This window comes from Hypomesus transpacificus, chromosome 26 (assembly GCF_021917145.1).
Source record: "Hypomesus transpacificus isolate Combined female chromosome 26, fHypTra1, whole genome shotgun sequence".
Classification (NCBI taxonomy): Eukaryota; Metazoa; Chordata; class Actinopteri; order Osmeriformes; family Osmeridae; genus Hypomesus; species Hypomesus transpacificus.
The window spans coordinates 4,125,411-4,152,071 of record NC_061085.1 but is presented as its reverse complement, the minus strand read 5'-3'; the positions used below and the strand labels follow the sequence as shown (position 1 = coordinate 4,152,071).

Genomic DNA, 26,661 nt, shown 5'->3' with positions numbered 1-26,661 from the left:
TGCAACAACCAGACATTTAATTGACACGTGTAATACAAAAATATAGTATAAGAGTATACCGCGGTTGAAACGGTATAGCCAAATCTCTCCCGGTAGACACATTTCTACCGTCGCACGGTATATACCGTCATACCGCCCAGCCCTAGCTCAGAATAGGAAGTTAAAGTAAATACTCACGGGTGTTAGATGGGGTGGCTGCCCAGTCTTGCAGTGTAGCTAAGTTGATAGTTTTTTTGAAATGACTGAAAGCATACAGAAAAGAAAATAACATGTAAATGGTGGACAGGAGTCTGGGTCCTCCTCTTCTGAAGAGGAATAGCTTTTTCTTCTAAAAGATTAGAAGACATAAAGATTACATTTCTTTAGAATAAACAAATATTTCTATACATTTCTGTCCATACTCACTTTCTCTCTCTTTTTATTTTCGCAATCTAACTGGATATCAGACGTGTATCAGGACTCCTTCCACCTGCTGACAATGTTTTCAAAGGAATAAAAAAAAGAAAGTGATATTAGTGTTGCTTCTATAGCTCTAGGCACAAATACAGTTGTGTATCTCCAATCAGTGTGTATAATGTATACCTGTTTCATTTAGGACCCTTGCTTTATGCCTTGTCCATCCTTTCTCTGGCTGTGGAACCTCAGCTTTTTTAATGCTTTTCAGGATCCTGGTCTGGTCCTAATATGGAGGCCACCACGCCAAGCCATTGGTGTACCAGGACTTGGCCTGCACCACCCATGGGCCAGAGAAAATGTGAGATTAATGGATTTTTAAAGAGGTAAAATGCATTGGGTTGTAACAGGTGTAGGCTGAAGCTCATGCTTATAAATTAAATACATTCAATTAAAAAGTCCCTAACCCAATCGATGCCAACCAATATACGAACAATTGAATAGCAGAACCAGATAACAATTATGATAATTATGATGACCGGAAGCGAGACAGAGAAGTTCTCATTTGGGTAGGTCGGTAAACTAGACAAGGTTTTAAGTAAAATAAACTTGGAGGTGATATAATGCATAGAGCCTATTATATGTAGCCGGGTGGTGAATTTGGTGTAACACCCCCATCACATTTATTTCTGGGTACATAAAGTATATTTTGTGTTATAAACCCGAAAGAATGTACATTTTCAGTTATTTATTTCAGCCACTAGGTGGCGGTGTCACGAGCCAAGTAGTAACGCGGTGCATCTTGGTCGTTCACTTTTTCTTTCTGTCCGACTGAGCATGGAAGCAGCACCTTTGAGAAATGCCAGAGTACATCTTGTTAATATATATAGTTCTGCAGGTTACATATATAGGGAAATCCCACTCCAATCTTGCTCGGTTTCTGCATTACGTATGGTTGGTGTCGAAGTGTGCGTCTTGGAATTAGTGGTTCATAGTCGCGCACACTAAACAGACAACCTCGCAATGTGCCTGAGCAGCAGTAGCCAGCAGCTGTCTGCACCAGTCGAGGAATTAACTTGAACGAGGGGAATCATCCAAAACACACGAGACAGACGCAAGTTGTGTATCTCATACAGAAAGATGGATTAAAGGTGTAATTGTCACATTAATATTCGTTTATCAATTATCATTATGTCGTGTTATACTTGGCTCTAACATTGATGCCCATTTCGCTAGCTCTAGCTTGTTCATTCGCTCGCGCAATTGCGTTTGATTTTAGCCTTTAGCTCCGAGGTTATTAAAGGGGCGATTGATTGCAAAACCGATTTTACCTTGTCATAGTTGAATAACGACAGTTCGGTGGGTAAAATGAACATACAGTGAATACAAGTCCATTGACACCTCTTTCCTATGCAAATCTCAAAATGAAAAAATGTGGCTGTAAAACGCTAGCGTAATGGTCCACCTTGCTCTCGACGCTCGTCAGCGATGTTACCAAAATGTCGTTATAATACAAATTAAAAACGTTATGTCACAGCATTGTACTTTAATATATAGATTAGGGATGGGCATTCGACTAAATTGTCTTAATCGATCGTCGGGAGAATTAACGATCGATTTTCGATTAATCATTAACATTTTTATATTAAAATTCACAATTTATAGGCTATATTAAAATGCAGTGAAAATAGAAAAAACACAGCGTGTTTCCGCATTGAGATCTGTAGTGTAAAGGGCCCTATTATCGTCCACTCTAAATCTCCAACGTTCGGGGCCCCATTATCGTCCACAACCGTTTCTTCCGTTAATTTCTTAAAGAAGATATGCAGCAGCAACGAAAGAAAGTAACTCATCGATATGTACACATCTTATATTGCTGCACACCAAATTACAGCTTCTTACTTCGAGATTTGAGTATGTAAATACGCTCTCAAACCGTATGTGTAGCATCTGCCTTCCGCAGCGTCAAACTGACAATTCTCCATTGAAAGTGGTTGGGTGGACGATAATGGGACCCCCTGGCTAACTGCTAAAATCAGGAAAGTAACATTTCTAGGCATATCCGGATTGGATTTCAATACCGGAATGTTATAATATAGGTGTGTATCTATAAATTAAAGTATAATGCTGTGACATAGGCCTAACGTTTTTAATTTGTATTATAACGACATTTTGGTAACATTGCTAACGAGCGCCGAGAACTAGGTGGACGATAATGGGACCCCTTACTAGGTATTACAACAAAAACAACTATTTCTGTAACTCCTAGAAGCGGAGCCGACAGCTAGAAGCTGTGTTCAAACTCAACTGACCCTCGTTTTTTTCCGGCTAATTAACAAAGCTTCATAAAAACCTTCACCCTCAACAATACTTAAGGGTAGCATATCCATCTCGATGGACTTACAGATCCGTTGGGTAATTTTCTCTGCTCGTTGTGCATCGCAGCTCCTCCGTGCTAGCACCAAGAGCAGGATGCACCGCCACTAACCAGGGTCGGATGTACGTTCTTCAAGTGGTACATCATTTGAGTCGTGGAGGAGTTGTATTTATACTCAGCTTTGCAGTGTTGGCAGTGAACAAAGTAATTTTTTAGTCAATATGGTCTCACGCTACACTTCGCCGTGACCTCTTCATATTTACTTTTGAAATAGCTACATGGAAACTCGCCGGTAATTGAGTAGGCCTGTGGCGTTTTTTTCCAAACATTGGCTTCATTTGGTAAAATGTTTAATTGCTGCCACATAGCGAAATCCATTGCAATCCTTCAAGACTCACACTACGCAACAGAACACGCATTAGTTTTATCGATGAACAAATAATGTTATCGACTTAATTCTTAACGATCGATAATCGATCGTCGATTAATTATGCCCATCCCTAATATAGATACACACCTATATTATAACATTCCGGTTTTGAAATCCAATCCGGATATGCCTAGAAATTTTACTTTCCTGATTTTAGCAGTTAGCCAGGGGGTCCCATTATCGTCCACCCAACCACTTTCAATGGAGAAATGTCAGTTTGACGCTGCGGAAGGCAGATGCTATGCTACACATACGGTTTGGAGCGTATTTACATACTCAAATCTCAAAGTAAGAATGACTTAATGTAAAATAACTAAATGTAAATGTAAGAAGCTGTAATTTGGTGTGCAGCAATATAAGATGTGTACATATCAATGAGTTACTTTCTTTCGTTGCTGCTGCATATCTTCTTTAAGAAATTAACGGACGAAACGGTTGTGGACGATAATGGGGCCCCGAACGTTGGAGATTTCGAGTGGACGATAATAGGGCCCTTTACAATAGCTTTTCAACAAAGCCACCGGAGTGACGTTGGACGGGGACCGCCCTTTTTGGCTCTGGTCTGTATCTTTGTCACGCCTCAAAATGTACATCCAGACCAGCCCACTCACTGGTGTTCCTGCCCAGTCCGAGGTAGCGGTAATGATTTTGACGCTAACAGTTATTAGCAATGCTAACGTCTCCTGTATCTAGCATAGGTACAATGCTAAACACATCAACATACCTTACTTAGCAAATTACTCTAGCCAGACTAGCTGTAGTCGGCATTAGAAGGGAAGTTTCTAAAAAAATAGCCAGAAAACGAATAGTAGTCTGGCCTATTGCTAACGCCTGTCTAGATGATCTATTTAATAGAACTGGAGAAAGGCAGGTGCTAGATACAGGATATGTTAGCATTGCTAATAACTGTTACTGACAAAATCATACTAAAGCTGGCGGTTGTGATGAACGTAAGTTCGTAATGCACCTCTTTTCAGCAACAGCTTCATAGCAAATCCTGCTTTACATTAGCCTGGCTGCCAACCCAACTTCTCCCCGCCCAAAAAATAATAATTTGCCCGGGAAGTTGGGTCTGGAGGGTCTCGTATTGGGGACCAACTACAGAAAACCAGAATCTGGGCAAACCAATGAAATTGCCAGGGCGGGCTTTATACGATGATGGACAGATGATCAACAGTAACGTAATCACCCATGACACAAAAGAACGCTTAAGTTGAATTCGTTTTGAACAAACATGGCTACCGCTGGAGATCTGGGATGTTATGATTCTGCCATCGAGCCTGTTTTAGAAGACATCGACAGCGCATTAATTTTGAAAGAGGAACAGAGACGCAATCAAGGCATTTGTCGATGGAAAATATGTTTTTGCCGTCCTTCCTACGGGATTCGGTAAAAGTTTAATTTATCAGCTGGCCCCGATGGTTGCGAAGATGGGACACAATGAAAACCCAGTGGCCATTGTGGTTTCTCCATTTCTTTAGTGGAGTTGTAATCCTAAACGGAGAACTTGTTCGTATATGCATTGCCCTTTATTGTTTCGCTCAAAAAGGTTGACCGTGTGAACAAGTACTCCCCCTACCCTTAAATTAATTTTACAACACCGGCAAGAATCGTTTGTATTCATTCTTCAATCATACTTCAAGTCTGCTTGCAGTTTAGTCAGTAAAGACAGTGTTTCCCACACATAGACTAATTTGTGGCGGTGCGCCACAGAATCAACACCGGCCGCCACACATTGCGTTTCGTAAAGCAAAGTTTTTTTAATCGCTATTTAGGTAAAAACACGCAGCGTATTCGTTCAGCTGCATTTCCTTTCCCTGCTCTCCCTCCGTCTCTTTTACGCACGCGTCTTTCTCACATACACACACAGTCACTACGTCAGCACACGTTAGCAACAATGCATACGCCGTTCTAGTGAGACCGACAGCTACATCAGCGAGCCTTCAGCATTAGTGCCGTAGCTAAAGGTCTAGGAAAGTTGAGGCTACTTTTCGCTAGGTACCGACGGACATGTCTTAATCGAAGGTTCCCCTAGTTCTTTTGGTGAGAAGTTTCAAGAGCTAGCTACTTACCCGGCGTCATGGAGCCGACCAGTTAAATAGTTATTTAGCACCCTGTATGCAGCGTCGCTACCTGCATATGCAGAAATTATTTGTTTGTTGTTGTTGATTTTGTGAATTATTTCGACCCCCCCCCCCCCCCCCCCCCCCCCCCCCGCCACATATAGTTTTCTAATCTGTGGGAAACACTGAAAGATTTAGCTGCCTCTCAGTTTCGTTCTGTTGACAATAACTATGCAGCGCTTAACATACGTCACATACTCTGTTGCTCTGATTGGTTGTAGATCTATCCAATTGAGCGAAGAGGCATTTGTTTTCCAGGCTCGTTTGAAACACGCCTCGTAGTCAAAGCCCAACGGAGAGTTCTCAGACTCATATTCTGACTAGAATTATGAGTATGACAACGTCAGGCTAGCTTTACATTGTCCCAGGTTTTTAAAACCGTCCTTGGTGAAATGGTTTGCGCAAACTTTTCGAGGGTCGAACTGCACAGGGATCTTCTATGCTACGGTATAGATAAACATCAGCCATGCCCGTCTAGTTAATGTTAGATTGACTCTAGCTCATCTGCTTTTTATTAACGCTGATTTGCAAGGTATGCAAGAACAGCTAGATAGCGAAAACACCTACTGTACTTGTATGCATGTAAACTAGTTTAGCTTGCTAACCTAAGAGCATAGGTAGAATGTGTGATGATTTAGCCTAGTATATTGGCAATGGGGCTAACGTTGTTTCATGTTCCTGACTGTTTCATTCAAATAAATAACCCGTGTTATGTAAATCTACAATTCACGATGCATGTTTGTCAAGATCTTTGTCAGGTTATTTTTTAGCAAGATATCTAGAGCTACAACAGCTAGCTAACTAAAGCCGAGTAGTAGTTGGTTGCTAAGCTGTAGCCTAACATTATACCCACCTAAATCAATCCAGTTCGCTTCGACATCAGAAGTAGAAACAACTAACGTCATAATTTGAAATTATATGTAGTCAATCTGTTGAAAACTGTTGTGTAGACACAATAGATTTATTTGCACGTTTTTATTTGAAGTCTACACCTTCGGTGTTTCAGTGAGTGCTGCTGTTAGCTGTGTGGCGTTTTTGCTCCCCAGCGTCACTCGTTGAAAACCAATCAGCGCGCAGCTCATCTAAATATTAATGAGCATACCATAGTCCTTCTGTTTTTCCTAATCTATATTTTAATTTGTATGCCTATGTCTAGGCTAGGCTAGGCTACCCTTAATGAATTTAGCCGTCTGCACCTCAGTGTCACTGACCATCTCGGGGATAGGATCTCTCAAACCGATCAAAACACGATTGAAAAAATGTTCCCAATGGCGCGACGTATGTAAGACGTAGCCAACCTTCTCCCGACGTAGAATCCAAACACATCGCAACACCCACCTTCATAAGATCAAAATAAGATGTTTCAAAATGAACGCGATGTGTTTAAGATGTTACGATGTTTCCCAGACGTATGTGTGCTAACTGGGTTCCTGCTCAAATCGGCAGATAATCGAAAACAGGGCTCAGTGCATTACTTTTCACAAGTAAGATTTAACATTACCATAATATTGGTTGTATTTTGTGAAAATAATAACCATGTCCTGTATCATAGCTACATGTATGACCTTTGCAGCAAAACAAACGGCATGAAAATCAGTTAGGTATTCAGTTCGGTATGATTAAATGCGCTGGCAGCTCATTGCCCCAGCCAAACAGATTACACTGAGTGGAGGGGTGGACCTTTCCAAGACAAGATGGCGGCTCCACGGCTCGTCAGCGCCAGTAGGCAGTAGCGGTTGATGCGGCTTCTAGGCTACTCTTTATTATGTCTATGGAGAGAACTGCTACTCTCGGGAAACTTCCGGGTTCTGATATGGTTGCAGTTCCATGTGAGGGTGCTAACGGTCGAGTGCAGAATGAATGGAGGTCTATGGAGCTATACCCCTCAAAATCCACTTCTCTCAAGATATAATTCTTTGTCTAGTAATTTGAATGTTGAATTTGAGAGAGGAGGCAAAAAAAATACACACTGCTGGGTTTTAGATTTTTTTTAAGTCGCCTTTCTGTTGTAAAAAGCCTTTGAAAATGTCATTGACGTCATACACATCGTACGACCAGAGCTACTGCTTTACGGCAAGCTCTGGTCACTTCCTTTTTTGTCTCAAGGCATCGACAACACAGCTGACAGGTTAGGCTCTCCCTGTCAATACACACGCTCCAAAGAGTTTTGGCTTGCTAATGTTGTTGCTTGTATCAGTCCTTCACTAACCAATCAGCATTCATTAGCAGAATGCTAGCATGTTATGGGCAACAATGACAATCAGATGAAAGAGACAAATTTAGCCATTTAGCTCCATAGACTCCCATTCATCATGCACTCGCTTACGATCACCCCCAGTGGAACTCTTGTGGAACTGCCGCCAAATTCGGTACAATGGGGCTTAATAGGGAGTGGCAAGGCTCTCCTTAAACAGGCTCTGACCGTGATCACTCCCGGTGTATGTAACCCGAGTTAGTCAAAATTAAATAAATTAATAGGTAAATAAATGCATAAATAAATATGGCTATGAAAGAAATTCTGGAATTAAAAAAAGATGGTAATAAATATAGCATTATATAATTATATAGCTGAATCAATTTACCAACATCAATAAATAAATACATTTATTATTTCAATATGACGTTTTTGTAAAGACAACATTTGTTTATTTCATGGGACTTTTATATCATAATGCCACATTTATTTATTTTTTGAGACTTTTACATGACACATTTATTTCCGCATACATTTCCACACCACATTTATTTCCACACCACATTTATTTCTGTGCTGCATTTATTTCCGATCTCACATGCAAATGAGAGGGGCGTGGTTATCTTCAGATCAACGCAGCTCCACACAAGATCGAAGGCAGATAGGGACACCTACATTCGGTAGATTATGGAAGACATTAGTCGTGTCAGAGATTGGATGCTGGCTTTATAGATCAAATTGATCAGCATGGCTTGTCAGGATGTATTACTTTGGCACACTTTGTAGATTTTGTAGAGGTACTTGGGCGGATAAGTGCTAAGTCTTAAAATGGTTTGAGACTTATCAAGCACCGTGTTTGTGTGCAAGACGGCAAGTGTAGAAAACCACAACAAGAATCTTCATTTAGGGTTTAGCGTATTTTGATCGTAACCTGTTGTCTGGGTTCGCAGTGACGATTTAAGTAGGCTTATTTGTAAGATGTAGTTTCATAAGGGGCTGTGGTATCGTGGGAAATTTGGCTATTGCCTCAAAACAACCCCAAAAAGGCCTATGCGATTAGCCTACACATTCTGGTATTTTCTGGTGTGCCCACGATAACCAGCTGTTTTCGATGAACCCAGGCCATACAAAATGTTGCTTGAATGCCAATAAATTTGTGACTACAAGCTCCTTTCATCCATGAGCCTGAAAAGCTTCAACGGACCAACAATCATGTATTTTTGCTGTAGTTCGATCGAATCCCATTTCATGCCACCTTGCAACTGTTTTATTTTCTTAGCCTACAGCAGCAAATATGAGATGCGACTTGAAATTCGCCAATAATGTTGAATGTTGTGTGAATTTGTGATGAATCTGGTGATAGAGGCCAACGGCAGCTGCTGCTGTTAGGTGAACGCACAACTCGCATGCTTACAGAAACCAGGTAGTCTGAAAACCAGGGCGATAACTACGCGGGTGTCCAGCACCTGTGCTAAGGGGATGGCTGTAGAGCTACCTGTATGGGGGGTGACAGTGGCATCGCACTGTAAGAAATCAAAAGCGTACTGTGTAAACAAGCTTTGCCCACAATGTCTGTGTCGTTTCTGCCTTTTTATCATTGGTTCCCAATGGGAGTGATGGCGGTGACCTATAGTGGCCTACGTGTGAGGACATGGTCTTTGATAGCTGCGACGTAGCGCTGAAGTTACCTTTGTAAACATTGATTTAGCTTGTGTGACGTGTAACTCGTCTGCAATGCTAACAATTACTGCCACCACTACGTCTTCCTGGGTGGCATTTAAGACTTCAATATCTATGTTCTGTGTAGAGCACTTATCCGCCCAAGTCCCTTTACATAATCTACAATGTGTGCCAAAATAATACATCCTGACAAGCCATGCTGATCAATTTGATCTATAAGGCCAGCATACAATCTCTGACACGACTAATGTCTTCCATAATCTACCGAATCTAGGTGTCCCTATCTGCCTTCGATCTTGTGTGGAGCTGCGTTGGTCTGAAGATAGCCACGCATCTCTCGTTTGCATGTGAGATCAGAAATAAATACAGCACAGAAATAAATGTGGTGTGGAAATATAAATGGAAATAAATATGGTGTGTAAAAGTCTCAAAAAATAAATAAATGTGGCATTAGGAAATAAAAGTCCCATGAAATAAATAAATGTTGTGTTTACAAAAACTAAAAAAAGAAATACATTTAATTATTTATTGATGTTGGTAAATGGATTCATCTTTTTTTTAATTTCAGAATGTTTTTCATAGCCATATTTATTTACGTATGTATTTATCTATTTATTTACCTATTTATTTATTTAATTTTGACTAACTCGGCGTTCCATACCGGTGGAACGGCAACAAAATTTGGTACAATGGGGCTTAATAGGGAGTGGCCAGGCTCTCCTTAATAGGCCGCAAGGTGAACCACGAAAAGTCTTTTGGAAAATGAATCCCGCTCCACAGTCTGGCATCTATACAACCTTTAGCAATTCCAGTCGATTGTCAACGCGTGTTTTATGCAGAACTAGTTTCTTCAGAGAGAGTAATATGATTTTGATGGCACGGTTCGACCCGTGATCGTTCTATACCAATAAGGTAGCTGATTTTTGTCAACAGAGTGGCACGATGGATGGACATGGTTGGCACGTGTGGAAGAAATTGCGATTTCCTGTGTGCTTACATTATACATTTTACATTCTACCCACCTAAATCAATCCAGTTGGCTTCGACAACAGAAGTAGAAACAACTAACGTCATCATTTCAAATTATATGTAGCCAATCTGTTGAAAACAGTGTTGTGTAGACACAATAGATTTATTTGCGCGTTATAGTAATAGTATAGTATAGTAATTTAATTAAGAAATGGTACTATATAACCATACCGTACTTCATCATCACACTTGATTATTTATTACAAACAAAAACAACTGCCTCACATGAGACAACACTTGAGTTAAAAACAAGACTCAAAGTTACTAGTACGAGCGTTTCGATTGGCTGATGCGCAGTCATGCCATCTGTAAGTGCTGTTTAAATATGTGCTGTGTTATGATGCATAATTAATACGAAATGTATGTTAAAATCTCATAAAGTAAATACATAGAAAATGTATTGGTTAAAATGAATGTGATGTAACAGTTAGATTTATTTATTGTGTTTTTTGTTCCCCTCGGAACTAAAGTTCTATGTTGTGGTTTCCACTGCTGTTGAATTTGTTAATGGACCAGAGAAATAGCACGTTTCAGCGCTCTGCCAATTAAGCTGACAGAGTTACACTTTTGTTAAGGCCAAGAAGAACAATAAGAGTTAAACAGATTTAAGAACCTCTTTTCAAGACAAGCAGCCAATGAGGTATATTATCTTGCATTTGAAGCTTTATTTATATTTGGTGCTAAGCCCAATTTGTGTTTTTGTTTCTTCAGTAATGTATAATGTATTTGACGTGCTTACTATGTTCGTTCACATAGTTCTCACGGCGTGACGTGGATGCCTTAAGAGCAGAAGAGCAAAACAATAAACGCCCGTTCAAAAGAACCGACCTGTGTACGTGTTGTCGCGAAGAGAGCTACAGTGAGAACTCACCTGCCGAACACGGGTAGGAGAGACTACAAGACCGCCGCCGCAGTACCAACTCATCGAAAAGCTAGCCGAGCAGATAAGCAATGCCCAGTACGTGTTGTCGCCAATAGCAACTGCAAGCACCGGTGATTAGACTGTGTCGAAAGCGCAACTTTTCAAGCTAAAACCAAGAAGCGCTCTACCACTACATTCAAGTTGAAGTGGTGTGAGAAGTGGTTCAACTTGGGAATTGCCACCAAGGACTCAGCTCTATTAACCTAGCATTGCAGTGCCTAGCCTTCATGTTTTGGGAATGAATTCAATATGCTGATATCCGGTTGTTACATGCTACAAGGTGTACTGTAAAAGGTAATTTCACTCCATAAGGGAGTTAATACGTTTTGAGTTTAAGGTGAAAATATGTAGTATGTAAAGTGATACATTATTTAATTAACTCCTAAGCACACTGATTAAGGTTTACAAGGTGTTTTATATGTGCCAAAGTAATATATTTTATTTTCATGTTTGAAAATTGAAGTCAACTTGAAGTGTAGCCGAGTTTAAATTCAGATTGTTTTCTTGATGCAATGTTAAAGTTTTAAAATTAGACTACTCAACTAGTCATCACACAGTTAAGGCATTCATATAGTTTCACCTTCCTTGTAACCAACATTTAGGCTTATTGTACCTCACATTCACACAGCCTAATATAAATCAAACTCAATAACTACATACACCATAGCCATCTCAAAATGTCAGACACAAGCACTGAGACCTGCCAGGAATATGCCCTATCATCTGCTCAACCCGAAGTTACAGACACTGAGTCTACAGAAGTAGTGGAAAGAATACGAAGAAGTGAAAGAACCTGAACACTAACAGAGAAAGGAAAAGAACTTCAAGAGGAAAAGCTGAAGAGTGTTCAGCGTCGGTACAGAATCATCCATGAGAAATGGAAGTATCATGCAAGAATAGGCAAGGACATATTGTCTGATACAGCCTCTGAGGAAGAATTAAACGAATTGACTGACAACATAAAAGGAACCTGTTCGGATGTACAGGCCATTTATGAAGAGTTACGTCGAATGCAAACTCCTGAACCAAGCCTGCGACGCAGAGTTGACCTGTGCATATCGCTGTCAAGATTCATCATTCAAATGGCAGAAAGACAACTTAAAGGGTATACTGCAGATCAGGAGGATGAACCTTGGCCTGATGTGGGCTCGATCCTAGACTCAACAGGTTCTCTATCAAAGTCACCCTCTCGTCATTCGAAATGTCGTTCTACTCGCTCTAGCATTCACTCAGTCAAAAGAAATGAAGCTGCAGCTGAAGCTGCCGCATCCAAGGAAGTTTTGGCAGTGTTGGATGAACAAGAAAGGGAAGAGACAGAACTTTAAAGGCTAGAAGCTGAAGGTAAACAGCTCCTGGCACAATTTGAATCTGAGAACCTAGTTAGAAAACAGGCGATTCAAGACAAGCGTAGAAAGCTTGAACGCCTAGAAGAAATAAAGAAGCTGAATGCTGCAAGAGCCCGAGTAAAGGTCTACGATCAAGTCGAAGAAAACTTTGAAGAAAAAGCCAACCAACTTTCTGCATGAAGTTGAACCAGCAGGAGAACTTCAAGTTCTCAACTCCAAAACATCACCAGTCATTCCTCAACTACTGTCAGTCACAACACAAGCCCTCCATGCCTCAAGTCCATCCTTCATTCCTCAACACCTACCAGTTACAAGACAAGCTTCCGGTTCTCAAAGTCCGGAATTTGTATCACAAGCCTTACCAACTTCAATGTCTGTACCACACGTGCAGAATAGCTCTGATCTGGTCAACAATTTAGCGGAAGCCATAAACTCCAATCATCTCCCAACTCCAAGGCCTGCAGTATTCACTGGAGATCCTTTGAAATTCAAAGATTGGCACCTATCCTTTGAAACATTAATAGACAGGAAAAACATTCCAAAGAAAGAAAAACGGTATTACCTAAGAAAGTACCTACGAGGGGCCGCTATGAAAGCTGTTGAAGGATTTTTCCTCTTAGGTACTGGTGCAGCATACGACTCAGCCTGGCAGCTGTTAGAAAAACGTTTCGAAGACCCATTCATGATTGGGAAGTCTTTCAGAGACAAGCTGCACGGATGGCCAAAGATAAACCCTAGGAATGGTTGTGAGCTAAGAGACTTTGCAGACTTTCTCAAGAGCTGCGAAGCTGCAATGCCCCAGATTAAGACACTGGATGTTTTTAATGACTGCAATGAGAGTCAAAGAATTCTGCTGAAGTTGCCGGATTGGCTGGTATCCAGTTGGAACCGCAAAGCCATGGAAGCCAGACGTGCAACTTCTGAGTACCCTCCATTCAAAGTGTTTGTAGACTTTCTATCGAAGGAAGCCGATCTCGCTTGTGATCCTATTTCCTCAATACAAGCTCTTAAGAGTATAGAAAGCGAGAAACCAAAGCAACTGCGAAGTCAAACCATTCAAGCAAAGACACTATCCACAAACACAACACAGAGCAACATCTCATCATGCGTCTTCTGCAAAGGAACAGGACACGTCCTAGCTAAGTGCAGGAAGTTCATTGAAAGAACGATTCAGGATCGTGTTAAGTTTGTGCAAGCTGAAAGACTTTGTTTTGGATGCTTGAAGACTGGTCATCACTCAAAAATGTGTGAAAACAAAGGCACATGTGAAATATGTCAGAAGAGACATCCAACATGTTTGCATAATGACAAATTCAAACTAAATCAAAGGTCAACACCTCTAAAAGGTCGCGACAATGCAAAGAACGGAACAGGTAGCAAAGAAATAGCTGCAACAGCAACTACAAACAGAGTCGTACAAGAAGGCCTAAACACACAAACGTCCTCAATAATACCAGTCTGGGTTCAGCCGGATCAAGAAGTTCTAGTCTATGCGCTCTTAGACATGCAGAGCGATACAACTTTCATCTTAGACAAAGTGGCCCAAGAGCTCAACACAACAAAAGAGAATGTCAGTTTGCGCCTGTCCACAATGTCTTCAAGGTCGACAGTCATATCATGCCGGAAACTGACAAGTCTACAAGTGAGAGGATACAATTTACAGAAAAGGATCCAATTGCCACCACTTTTTACACGAGAGTTTATTCCTGCCGACAGATCGCACATTCCAACCGCTGAAACAGCTCTAAAATGTCATCTGAAGCAACTGGCAGACAAGATTCCACCACCACTTGACTGCGAAGTAGGTCTGCTGATAGGCTATAATTGTCATCAAGCCCTTCTTCCAAGAGAGATCCTGTGTGGTGAAGAAAATCTTCCATATGCACAGCGAACTGACCTCGGCTGGAGCATCGTCGGTTGCTCGAATCCAGCAAGTGACTACGGCGACGCAATAGGAACCAGTCACAGAATCATAGTGCGACAAGTGACACCCGCCGTGCAGCCATCCGTTGAGCTGAAGAAAGAAGTACACTTTGTCTGCAAAACTCGAGTCAAAGAGATCAACCTAACAGACATAATCAAGGTCCTTGAATCCGACTTCACAGATCACGCTACAGATGATAACTTAGTTTCTCAGGAAGATCTTCTTTTCTTGCTTAAAGTGAAAGAAGGTATAAGGCAGAAAGAAGACGGCCATTATGAGCTCCCGCTTCCTTTCGAGACAGACAAACCTAATCTTCCAGACAATAAGCAATGTGCAGTCCATAGGCTTACCTCATTAGAGCGACGACTGAGGAGAAATAAGCAATACTACGAGGATTATGTTCATTTCATGAATGACATAATAACCAGAGGAGATGCTGAGAAGGTTCCACCACCTGATCTCAATGACTAACCAGCATGGTACATTCCACACCACGGAGTTTACCACCCCCACAGACCAGGCAAGATTCGCGTGGTTTTCGACTGTTCCGCACGCTACCAGGAAACTTCCCTAAATGATCACCTCTTGACCGGGCCAGACTTGACTAACACATTAGTTGGAGTGTTATGTCGATTTAGAAAGGGTCCAGTTGCCATAATGTGTGACGTTGAGAAGATGTTCCACCAGTTTCATGTTGCAAAGAAACATCAAGACTACCTAAGGTTTCTCTGGTGGGACAAAGGTGATCTGGACTCCAATCCGTTGGTGTACCGAATGAGGGTGCACCTGTTTGGGGCAGCTTCATACCCTGGCTGCTCCAACTTTGGACTTAAACATCTGGCATCGCAGGGTCATGGAAGATTTAGCGAAGAGTCTATCAAGTTCATCCAGAGAAGTTTTTATGTCGACGATGGCTTAATAAGTGTATGGACACCGGCTGAAGCCATTCATCTGGTGGAAGAGTCAAGAAACTTGTGCAGAACTGGAAACCTCCGACTACACAAGTTTGTTTCAAACAACAAAGAAGTGATTGAGTGCAATACCACTTGCAAAACGTGCCCAAGCCAAGGATCTGGACATGGCCCTAGAAGATCCTCACATCGAGCAAGCACTTGGAGTTCAGTGGTGTGTCGAAGCTGATGAATTCCAATTCAGGGTCATAGTCAAGGAAAATCCACTGACAAGGAGAGGGGTTCTCTCTACTGTCGCTTCAGTCTATGATTCGCTGGGGTTTGTGGCTCCTTTCATACTAGTCGGCAAACAGATCCTCCAGACGTTATGCAAAGACAAAGTAGGCTGGGACGTGGATCTCCCAGAGCACATTCTGCCACAATGGGAGTCATGGCTCAAGGATTTGCCTCACCCCGTAGCCCTAAAGATTCCAAGAAGCTACCTTCCATCAAGCTTTGGCAAGGTTGGGCGATATGAACTTCACAACTTTTCTGATGCAAGTCTCATTGGATATGGTGCATGCTCATATCTTCGAGCTATAAGTGAAAAAGGACGGATTAGTTGCTCACTTGTCATGGGGAAAGCAAGAGTAGCCCCTACCAAACAAATGACTATCCCAAGACTTGAATTGTCGTCAGCTGTGACTTCAGTCTGAAATGGTGACTTTCTCAAAAGGGAGCTTGAGATTGAAAACTTGCAAGAGTGTTACTGGACAGACTCAAATGTGGTCCTCGGCTATGTGAACAATGACGCCAAGAGGTTTCACACCTTTGTAGCAAACCGGATCCAACGCATAAAATCAAGCACAAATCCTGAACAATGGCGACATGTCAGTTCCGAAAATAACCTAGCCGACTGTGCCTCAAGAGGACTGACTGCAGTTCAGCTGAAAGAGTCTAACTGGTTGAAAGGACCCAACTTTCTTTGGCAGCCGAGTCTTCCACCTGAAGAGCAGATGGTGGGAGAAGTAGAAGTGACCGACCCTGAGCTTCACAAAACCCACGTCCACACAGTCAGGACGACGGAAGTACATTCAATGGTAAACCACTTCATTAAGTTTTCGGACTGGTCCAGAGCAGTGAGAGCTGTCGCCAGGCTCCAGAGGTTTGTCAGGGAATTCAAGGGACTTCAATCAAGAACGAATGAAGCAACCAGTCTTGAAGAAAGAAGAGAAGCAGACATTTTTATTATCAAGCTGGTGCAGGAAGAAGCCTTCGCCGAAGGCATCTACAGACTTAAATCTCAGAAAGTACCTACCCTGAACAGGTGCAACAAGTTGCACCAGTTAAATCCCTTCTTGGACAAAAGAAATGTCCTCAGGGTTGGAGGACGGCTATCCCAATCAGCCTTGCATCATGACATAAAACATCCCGCAATACTTTTGAAAAAATCTCATTTGTCAAGGCTGCTCGTCAAATATCATCATGAGCGTGTTCATTACCATGGAAGAGGCATGACTATGAACGAGTTGCGTGCAAACGGAATATGGATCTTGGGATGTGGAAATGTAGTCTCCTCACACATTTACAAGTGCGTACAATGTAGGAGATACAGAAGTTCAACAAATGGCGGATCTTCCAGAAGAGAGAACAGAGTCATCCCCTCCCTTTACCTTCTGTGGTATTGACTGTTTCGGCCCTTTCATCGTGAAGGAAGGAAGAAAGGAATTATAACGGTATGGATTGTTGTTTACCTGTTTATGTTCTAGAGCAGTGCATATCGAGACGCTGGATGACTTGACAGCAGACACCTTCATAAATGCACTTCGAACAGTTGTAGCTATCAGAGGTCCTGTACGCCAATTGAGATGCGATCAGGGAACAAATTTCGTGGGTGCTAAGAGAGTCTTTTCTGAGTTGCTCAAGGGAATGGATCAACAACGTCACCGAGCAATCGGTTGTGAGTTTGTAATGAATGTCCCATCAGCAAGTCATATGGGTGGAGTGTGGGAGTGCCAAATTCGAACAATTCGGAATATTCTGACTACCATGCTTGACAAGTCTGCAAGCAGACTTGACACCACAACTCTGAGGACATTCCTTTACGAAACAATGGCTATAATCAACAGCAGGCCACTGAGTGTTGAACATCTTACCATCCTACCGGTCCAGAACCTCTCACTCCCAACCACATACTAACCATGAAATCATCGATAATCTTGCCCCCGCCTGGGCAGTTTTGTAAAGAAGACCTATATTTATGTAAAAGGTGGAAAAGAGTGCAATTTCTAGCCAATGAATTCTGGCGAAGATGGAAAAAGGAATACCTGCTAAACCTACAACAACGCCAGAAATGGCAAAGAACATCACGAAACTCACAAGTAGATGACATTGTGATTCTACAAGATGACAGCTCACCAAGAAATGAGTGGAAGCTTGCCAGGGTTATAGAAGCTCATCCCAGTGCAGACGGCATGGTGCGAAAACTGAAGCTACTACTCACTGACACAACATTTGATAAGGGAAAACCACACACTAGATCAGTTAACCTTGAAAGGCCGATCCACAAGGTAGTCACTTTACTAGAGGCTAACTAAAGTCACATACATAATGTTACATCTATACTGACTAAAAGCATTTTATTGATTATTTTCATAATTTTTATTTTGGTAAAGGAAATCTCACATTTTAAGTTAATGAGTGATTTAGTGGGAGTGTAAGTGCTGTTTAAATATGTGCTGTGTTATGATGCATAATTAATACGAAATGTATGTTAAAATCTCATAAAGTAAATAAATAGAAAATGTATTGGTTTAAATTAATGTGATGTAACAGTTAGATTTATTTATTGTGTTTTTTGTTCCCCTCGGAACTAAAGTTCTATGTTGTGGTTTCCACTGCTGTTGAATTTGTTAATGGACCAGAGAAATAGCACGTTTCAGAGCTGTGCCAATTAAGCTGACAGAGTTACACTTTTGTTAAGGCCAAGAAGAACAATAACAGTTAAACAGATTTAAGAACCTCTTTTCAAGACAAGCAGCCAATGAGGTATATTATCTTGCATTTGAAGCTTTATTTATATTTGGTGCTAAGCACAATTTGTGTTTTTGTTTCTTCAGTAATGTATAATGTATTTGACGTGCTTACTATGTTCGTTCACATAGTTCTCACGGCGTGATGTGGATGCCTTAAGAGCAGAAGTGCAAAACAATAAACGCCCGTTCAAAAGAACCGACCTGTGTACGTGTTGTCGCAAAGAGAGCTACACCATCCGCGTGGTGACCTAGTACTCACAGCGCAATACGGATCCGTAATGCCCTCAGACAAACGGGAGGAGGGTAAAAATAATTCCTTTGTTAATAATTTGTTACACAGAACTTTATCTTATTAAATATTCATCCAAAATCACAAAATCAACCACAAACAAATAATTTCTGCATATGCAAGTAGCAACGCTAGTGCTAAATAACTATTTAACTGGTAAGTAGCTAGCTCCTGAGACTTCTCACCAAAAGAAAGAACGACATGTTAAGACATGTTCGTAGGTACCTAGCGAAAAGTAGCCTGAACTTTCCTAGATCAGCTAGCATTCAGCATTAGCTTAAATGCCAGCTGATGTAGCTGTCTGTCTTACTAGAACGGAGAATGTATGCATCGTTGCTAACGTGTGCTGACGTTGTGACTATGTATGTGAGAAAGACGCGTAAGTGACAGAGACGGAGGGAGAGCAGGGAAAGGAAATGCAGCTGAAAGAATTCGCTGCATGTTCAACCTAAATAGTGCTAAAAAAAAATGTTTACGAAACGCAATATGTGGCGGTGTTGATTCTGTGGCGCATCGCCACAAATTAGTCTGTGTGGGAAACACAGACTAAACACAGATAAAAGTATACCGCGGTTGAAACGGTATAGCCAAATCTCTCCCGGTAGACACATTTCTACCGTTGCACGGTATATACCGTCATACCGCCCAGCCCTACTGCCTGACTGTCACTATCTATGTTTACATTCCTGTGCCCTATAAAAGATGGTCCTCCGGCCTTCAGAGTCGAAAGAGACATGATTGTGACCTAAGCCTGGTGCTGTGTTCTCATTTTATTGTCAGAGGTCTGGTTTTCTTCCCAATCTGCATATTGATAAATACTTGATAAAAAATTTATAAAATCCAGAACTCATGTGCACACTGCGGCTGCAAAAGTGCCTGTGAGACAAGCAGATGTTTGTTTTTTTGCAGGACTGTGTTGCAAAGACTTACGTGGTTGTTGTTATTGTGCCAACACAAAAGAAACTGAGGAACTGGAAGATAACTGTCCTGACACTGACAGTGAGGACTGAGTGTCCTTAATCTGTTATTCCTTATTCTGTTTCGTACAGTTTTATATATCATATTTCATGATTTTTTTTTAATGGTTGATCAGTGTTGTTTTCATTTGTGGAATAATGAATGAATGAACGAACGAACAAATGGTCATTGGTATATGTACAATTATTAACGACATAAGTCCGTGCAAGGATAAGCTTGCCACACCCCCGCAAAATAACATGGCAGCTCCCTTTTTGAGAGACCCAGTTGACCAAGATGCTATTATAGTTCGATTATTCCATACCAATAGAGTTCTTCGTGATCGCCAAGATCCTTTATTTCACACGGATGAGTTCTTGTTTGAGCGATAGGCTATCGATTCAGCTGACAAGGACTCATTTATTTGCAAGACCTTCTCGGGCAGTACATTGCAAATATCACACGCCGCAGCAAGCTTTATGCTTTATTATGAACTTGTCTTATGTGTTGTGACACATAAGACATTTCCTAAAACATAGCGTTACATATTCACATACAGGAGCATAAGTTCATGTGCTGTGCTTTTTATATGTTTCACTGTGGGAGAGTGGGAAACTTAATTCCATTTTATGTCTTGACATGTGAAGAAATTGATAATAAGCTACTTGAAACTAGAACTGTGCTTCAGATTCTCTGCATAGCCTTGACGTTTTTTGCGTCAGGTACATGTAAGAAAGCTGTAAGAAAAGTGTACTTGGAGCTTAACCATCTGATGAATCAATTCATCATATTCCTTGGCCATGTCCCAGTCAATGAAATCAAAGAGGGATTTACACATAACGCTACATGCATATATAGTACATGATATATAAGCGCTTTCAGTACATATATCCTACATATATTCTTGTTTTTATCTACTTATTCTGAAAGAGTTGAGAGATGATTATTTTCGCAAGCAAGATCTCATTCGATGGTTAATTTACAGTAAGCCTACTGCCAGCAGGCACATGTGATCTGATTGATTGGGGTAATGAGGCACTTAAGATGACCGTATAGCCTACATTTTCAAGAAAATTACGCATTTATCTTATCAGCAATTTTTGGGAGAGGCAATTAGAACCGAAAATGTACTGTACTGTAGCTAGTGGTATGTGCCAGTGGAGCGAGTGGTACGTGACAGTGTCTAGTGGTACATACCAGTGCCTTCGCTGGTACATGACAGTAGCTAGTGGTACGTGTCGGTGCCTCTACTGGCACCTAGTGGTATGTGCCAGTGGAGCTAGTGGTACGTAACAGTAGCTAGCGGTACATACCAGTGCCTCCGCTGGTACATGACAGTAGCTAGGGGTACGTGACAGCGCCTCCACTGGTACTTGACAGTTACTGTTCTGTTAATAGTGGTACGCAAGTGTCTCGTGGCAGTTGCATTGGGTGTCTTGCAGCATTTGATTACTGTCATGTAACTACCCCGCGGCCATTTTAGAATAGGAGAACAGGCGTTTATTTTATTTTTTAAAAGTTTATTTTTTAAACATGTGTGGCGGCCTGCGGAAAAACGTGGATGTCGCGGCCGTTCATTGTTGGCTAAAAGCCATAAAAGATCGACAATTGTTTTCTGTCAAAATTGACATTTTTGATGTTTCGTATAGGTAACACCCTAAACTTCATTGTAATGTAAAAAAGTATATGATTACTTATTAAAAACTGTTAATTTCAATGGTTTTTGGACATGTCAGCTGGCAAGATTTTTAAGCCATGTCAAATCAAATGCTCAGTTTGCCTGCTCTTGAGTGCTGCAGCAGCCCATAACAACTGATCAATGAAATAACTTGCTGAGAAGTTATTAATGTAGCATATACTTAAACTGACATTTACATTCACAACGTCATTACGAACAAAGGGATTTTCTTCCATATCACTTTTTGACACAGGTCGACTGTAAAATGATGTAACGTCAGTTGTGATAAAGATATCTGAGTGATTTAAACAGATTTGTATCCAGGAGAGTTTGTAGTTTCCAATATGTATAATACCCAGAAAGTACATTTACAATCATAGGGTGTTATTTATTTACATGGCTCTTCATATGAAAATAATGAATTATTATTAACAACTATATTTACTCAGAGTATCGAAATGCAAATGTAGGCTACTATTGACTCCAGTTATTACAATTAATGATATACGCCACTATGAGGTGCTGATAACAACACAGCAATGTGCATACAACGGTGGCTCATGTGCACGCTTAAATTCAGTTACTCTAAGTAAAATATTTGTTTCAAATTCATTACGTGTGTACCAGTCTGCTTTACATTACAGTCACACCATTACACTAAATGCAGTATAAAGTCTAAATCGACTACTTTGTATGGTGAGCTTGTAGTGAGACATCAACAGTATGGTTTGGAGTCTGTTAACACGAATAGTTTAACTTATATTTAAAAAATAAAAGTTTATAGCTTTAGGCTTATAGTTCTCCTATTCTAAAATGGCCGTGGGGCAGTTACACAACAGTAAACAAAAGCTGCAAGACACCCAATGCAACTGCCACGAGTCACTTGCGTACCATTATCAACAGAACAGGAACTTTCATGTGCCAGTAGAGGCACTGGCACGTACCACTAGCTACTGTCACATACCACTCGCTCCACTGTCACATACCACTCGCTACAGTACAATACAGTTTTGGTTCTAACCACTACAGATGTTTTGCCAAGCTGCCTGTCTTGCTCTGGCAGCGGTGGCGGTGTTGGACTTAGCCAAGAGAGCAAAACGACTTCAACAACAATAGGCTGAATGGGGATTTGAACTCATGAGCATTAAAGTTACAAGTCAGTCTCTCTATCCTCTTTGCTACACACCAACAGTGTTTGGCAACGTTACTAGTTATGTTCCTTAATAATCCACTATAATGAAAAGCAATATTTGCATGAAGTTCTTGAATCAAGAAACTCTTTAATCAAGCAAAATGAAGCTAAGTTATAGCTAGGTATATGGTAGCAAAATGGCGTTCACTTATGTACTGAACCAGACTATTTTACTTACTGTTATATAATCTTAAAGGGGCAATTGACTGCAAAACCGATTTTACCTTGTCATTGTTGAAAAACGACAGTTCGGAGGGTAAACTGAACATACCGTGAATATCAAAGTCTATTGACACCTCTTTCCTATTCAAATCTCAAAAAGAAAAAATTTGGCTGTAAAACGCTAGCTTTTCAACAAAGCCACCGGTCCTACGTAGGACCGGTGATCGCCCTCTTATTGGCTCTGGTCTGTATCTTTGTCACGCCCCAGAATTTACATCCAGACCAGCCAGAGGTAGCGTCTATCTCCGATACTAGTTTAGCTGCGCGCTGCTCTGTGTAGGCTACTTATAAGGAATTACAAAGAAGAACGTTTTGAATTATAACAAGGATATTGATTATGGACCACGGTCGTAAATGCTGTGTTCCAGGCTGTACAGGGAAGGCTAACACTTACAGTCTTCCCAAGGAGCCAAACATTCAACAGGCATGGCTGCTGTTGTCTATGAGAAGATCCAGGCGAAGTTCGACACTCAATCATTCATTTGCTCTGAACATTTCACCCAAGACAGTTTTGACAACCTTGGACAATTTCAAGAAGGATATGCTAGGAAGCTGAACCTGGAAAGAGGTGCTGTTCCAACCGTATGCTCATTGCAACCGCAAGCTATAAGGACAGTAAGATGTTGTGCTAACAGTTATTAGCAATGCTAACGTTTCCTGTATATAGCATACCAGGTAGAATGCTAAATACGTTTCTACACACATCAAATGACTCTAGCTAGACTAGCTGTAGTCGGCATTAGAAGGGAAGCTTCCGAAAAATAGCCAGAAAACGAACTGCAGTCTGGCTTATTGCTAACGCCTGTCTAGATAATCTATTTGAAAGAACTGGAGAAAGGCAGGTTTTAGATACAGGATACATTAGCATTGCTAGTAACTGTTACTAGTAACACCTAGACTGTAGGCATGTAAACAAGTTTAGCTTGCTAGTTAACGCAAGAGCATAGAATGTGTGATAATTTAGCCTAGTTTATTGGCAATGGGGCTAACGTTGATTCATGTTCCTGACTGTGTTTCATTCAAATAAATAACCTGTGTAATGAAAATCTACAATTCACGATGCATGTTTGTCCAGATCTTTGTCATGTTATTTTACAGCAAGATATCTAGAGCTAGCCTAGCTAGCTAACTGAAGCCGAGTAGAATCACGATTGCAACAACGTTTGGTTGCTAAGCTGTAGCCTAATGTTCTACCCACCTAAGTCAATCCAGTTTGCTTCAACAACAGAAGTGGAAACAAGTAATGTTATCATTTGAAATGTTATATAGTCAATCTGTTGAAAACAGTGTTGTGTAGACACAATAGATTTATTTGCGCGTTTTTATTTCAAGTCTCCAACTTCAGTGTTTCAGCGAGTGCTGCTGTTGGCCGTGTTGCGTTTTTGCTCCCAGCTTCACTCGTTGATAACCAACCAATCAGCGCGCAGCTTATCTAAATATTAATGAGCATACCATAAAAGGAGAAAAGCTAGTGTTTTTTCCCGGGAACATTTCAAACGATCTGTAAGAGGGCATAGAACAGCACCCGGGCCATTTTCAACCCAACCAATGTTACATACCCTATTCGGAGACCTTAAGGAACAGTGTGAAATACCCCAAAAAAACAGTCAATTGCCCCTTTAAACCTAAACCACTGAACGATCCTGCAACACATCACACAAGATTGAGTTCAATACATTATTTCATATGACATTACGTAGGCCTGTACATGGAAGTCTTAAATAACTATTTAGCTGGTCGGCTCCATGACGCTGGGTAAATTGGGCTTGTGAGACTGCTCAACCAAAGAACAAATGGGAACCCACCTGTCTAGCAGATTAAGACATTTTCGTAGGTACCTAGCAAAGTATCCTCAACCTTGCTAGACTTTTAGCTACATGCTGAGGGCTCGCGACTAAAAGACTAAATTAAGTAACGTGTTACTTGTGGTCATATCTTATATTTAGTCTTGAGGTTGTCCAACATTTTGGAATAATGGGGTGCTGGGGAAATCACGTAGACTTTGGGTGTGGCTTATAGCGCCACCTATGGGCGTACATGGGCCATTAGGGGTCTGGGAGTAGTGAGTGACCTGTTGTATCATTGGGCCAAATTTGAAAAAATCGGGTCAAGGACTTTTTGAGCTATTGGGCCACTTAGCGGAGATATATAATAATGAATATAGCTGCAAGCAACGATGCGGGTTCCTCCGCAAAATGGCAAAATATTATAAAAATGTACACTGTAGAAGGTCGAGAGTTGGACAACAAGAGAGCAAAACGACTTCATGTTCATGCCAAAAATGTTCTTAAGCAGGCCGAGAGGTAAAACATGGATCATACAATCCACCACGGTAAAAGCAATGCACACGGCCACTTGAGTTCTTCCAGAAAGAACTTTCCCTTTAAATCGTGCACAATGACAGCTCCCTCATCCACCGCTTCAATCAAAATAAAATGACACGCCATGATTGACGTCGTGAACAATAGGCTACGTAGGTCGAGGACCTTTTTAGACCTTTACTTCGTTGATTAAAAAACACCCTCTAAACTAATCTAAATTGTCTTTTTTTGACATCGTTCAAAATAAAGCCAACTATTAATTAATACATCCAGTAGCCTAACTTTTTAACATGCTTTTTGTGTCGGGGAACTGGAGGGCGGATTTAGTTTAGCAATTGTAGGCTAGTGTTAACAATTATATTGCTATGATAGCTAGAGAGGGTACAATTTCTGGGGAAATTGTAGGGTGTGCTTGCTTGCGTTGGTTGCAGGGGTCCGTATTTGAATAACATTTTACAACTGATGTTTCTGTATATTTTATATAAAAATGCATAGCCTACTTATTATTTATAAAGATTACATAGATTTAAAAGCATAATTTTTTCTGCTCATTTACAACTCAAAATATTAAGAGTAAAGAGTAGAATGAAATAGTTGTCTTCTCATTTCCCCTGCAAGAGGGAATGGTGATCAGCAACCTCATAGTTGAATCAAAACGAATACATTGGGCAGACCGGTGTAAAAATTGACCTAATCTCTATGACTTAAACGTCATTGTAAGTTTTTCCCTTCTTGTGATATTTTCAGGCATTTAGCCTACTCATATTGCATTCATTCATTAATAAAGAACCCCCTTTGAAGCTTATTTTAACAACGACGTTACCAGCAGTAGCTATCTCAGATGGAATTGCGATTCAAATAGTACCATCTGCTAACTAAAAATATGCCCCCAAAAACGTAAATAAGGTTGACATTTAATTAGGGGAAAATCATTCATAAAAATGTCAGTGGTAGCGATCATTGTCAGTAACGAGGCAAAATGCGATATAGCCCTGCTGTGTGGAGAAGCTGCCCCGGTAAATTGTAGGCTACTACTACCACTAGACTGTCTTGGTAGCGATTGCGCTGGTTGAATTCGATTTAACGTTACTTCAGTTGTATGGTCTAGGCTGAAATGAATTATTTTCAGGAACAGATTGACAAAGTTTAGGCTGTGGCAATGGAGTTGAGATTAGTAGTCACTAGTCAGATAGTTTCGCCTATTGAAAAACTTTTGATTTAAGTAAGGGTAGTGCCGCCCATGTGCCACCGTTTGACTTCCTACGTACTGTAAACAGCTGTGAATATGTTTTTTTTCAGCTACTAGACTAGGCTACAGTACAGCGTTGCAGTTGATGAAGAAAATTGTGTCACCCTCCTACACTGACACTCACTCACCCCGCTCAACCTGACGCTGCTGAGCACACCGGCGACCCACAAGGCAGGCAAACAGCTAGACCTCGTCCTGATACGTAACTGTATCACTGACTTAACCTCTGTAACCCCACTGCACACTTCTGATCACTACTTTATCCAATTATCTGTCTCTCTCCTTCCAACCCCTCCTACCTCCCCTCCCCTTGTAACCTTCCGCCGCAACCTCCGCTCCCTATCTCCCTCCCATTTCTCCTCTATTGTAACATCCTCCCTCCCTCCCATTGACAAGTTCTCGTCCCACCC

At 41.1% G+C, this 26,661-nt stretch overlaps 1 protein-coding gene across 6 annotated transcripts in view; it reads left to right on the top strand.

Annotated features, from left to right (window-relative positions):
* Positions 1-26,435, top strand: part of LOC124487335 — a 38,513-nt gene extending 12,078 nt beyond the window's left edge. For 2 of the 6 annotated variants that reach the window (XM_047049585.1, XM_047049584.1), the window contains 2 exons: positions 665-779; positions 10,983-18,637. In XM_047049585.1, coding sequence (XP_046905541.1) covers positions 12,865-14,889 — 2,025 coding nt within the window. In that variant the 5' untranslated portion in view covers positions 665-779; positions 10,983-12,864 and the 3' untranslated portion in view covers positions 14,890-18,637. Of the gene's footprint in view, positions 1-664; positions 780-10,481; positions 10,867-10,982; positions 18,638-26,301 lie in introns of those variants that run through there. The other 4 variants (XR_006958363.1, XR_006958362.1, XM_047049586.1 and 1 more) reach the window with 4 other exon arrangements.
* The last annotated feature ends 226 nt before the right edge of the window (positions 26,436-26,661 follow it).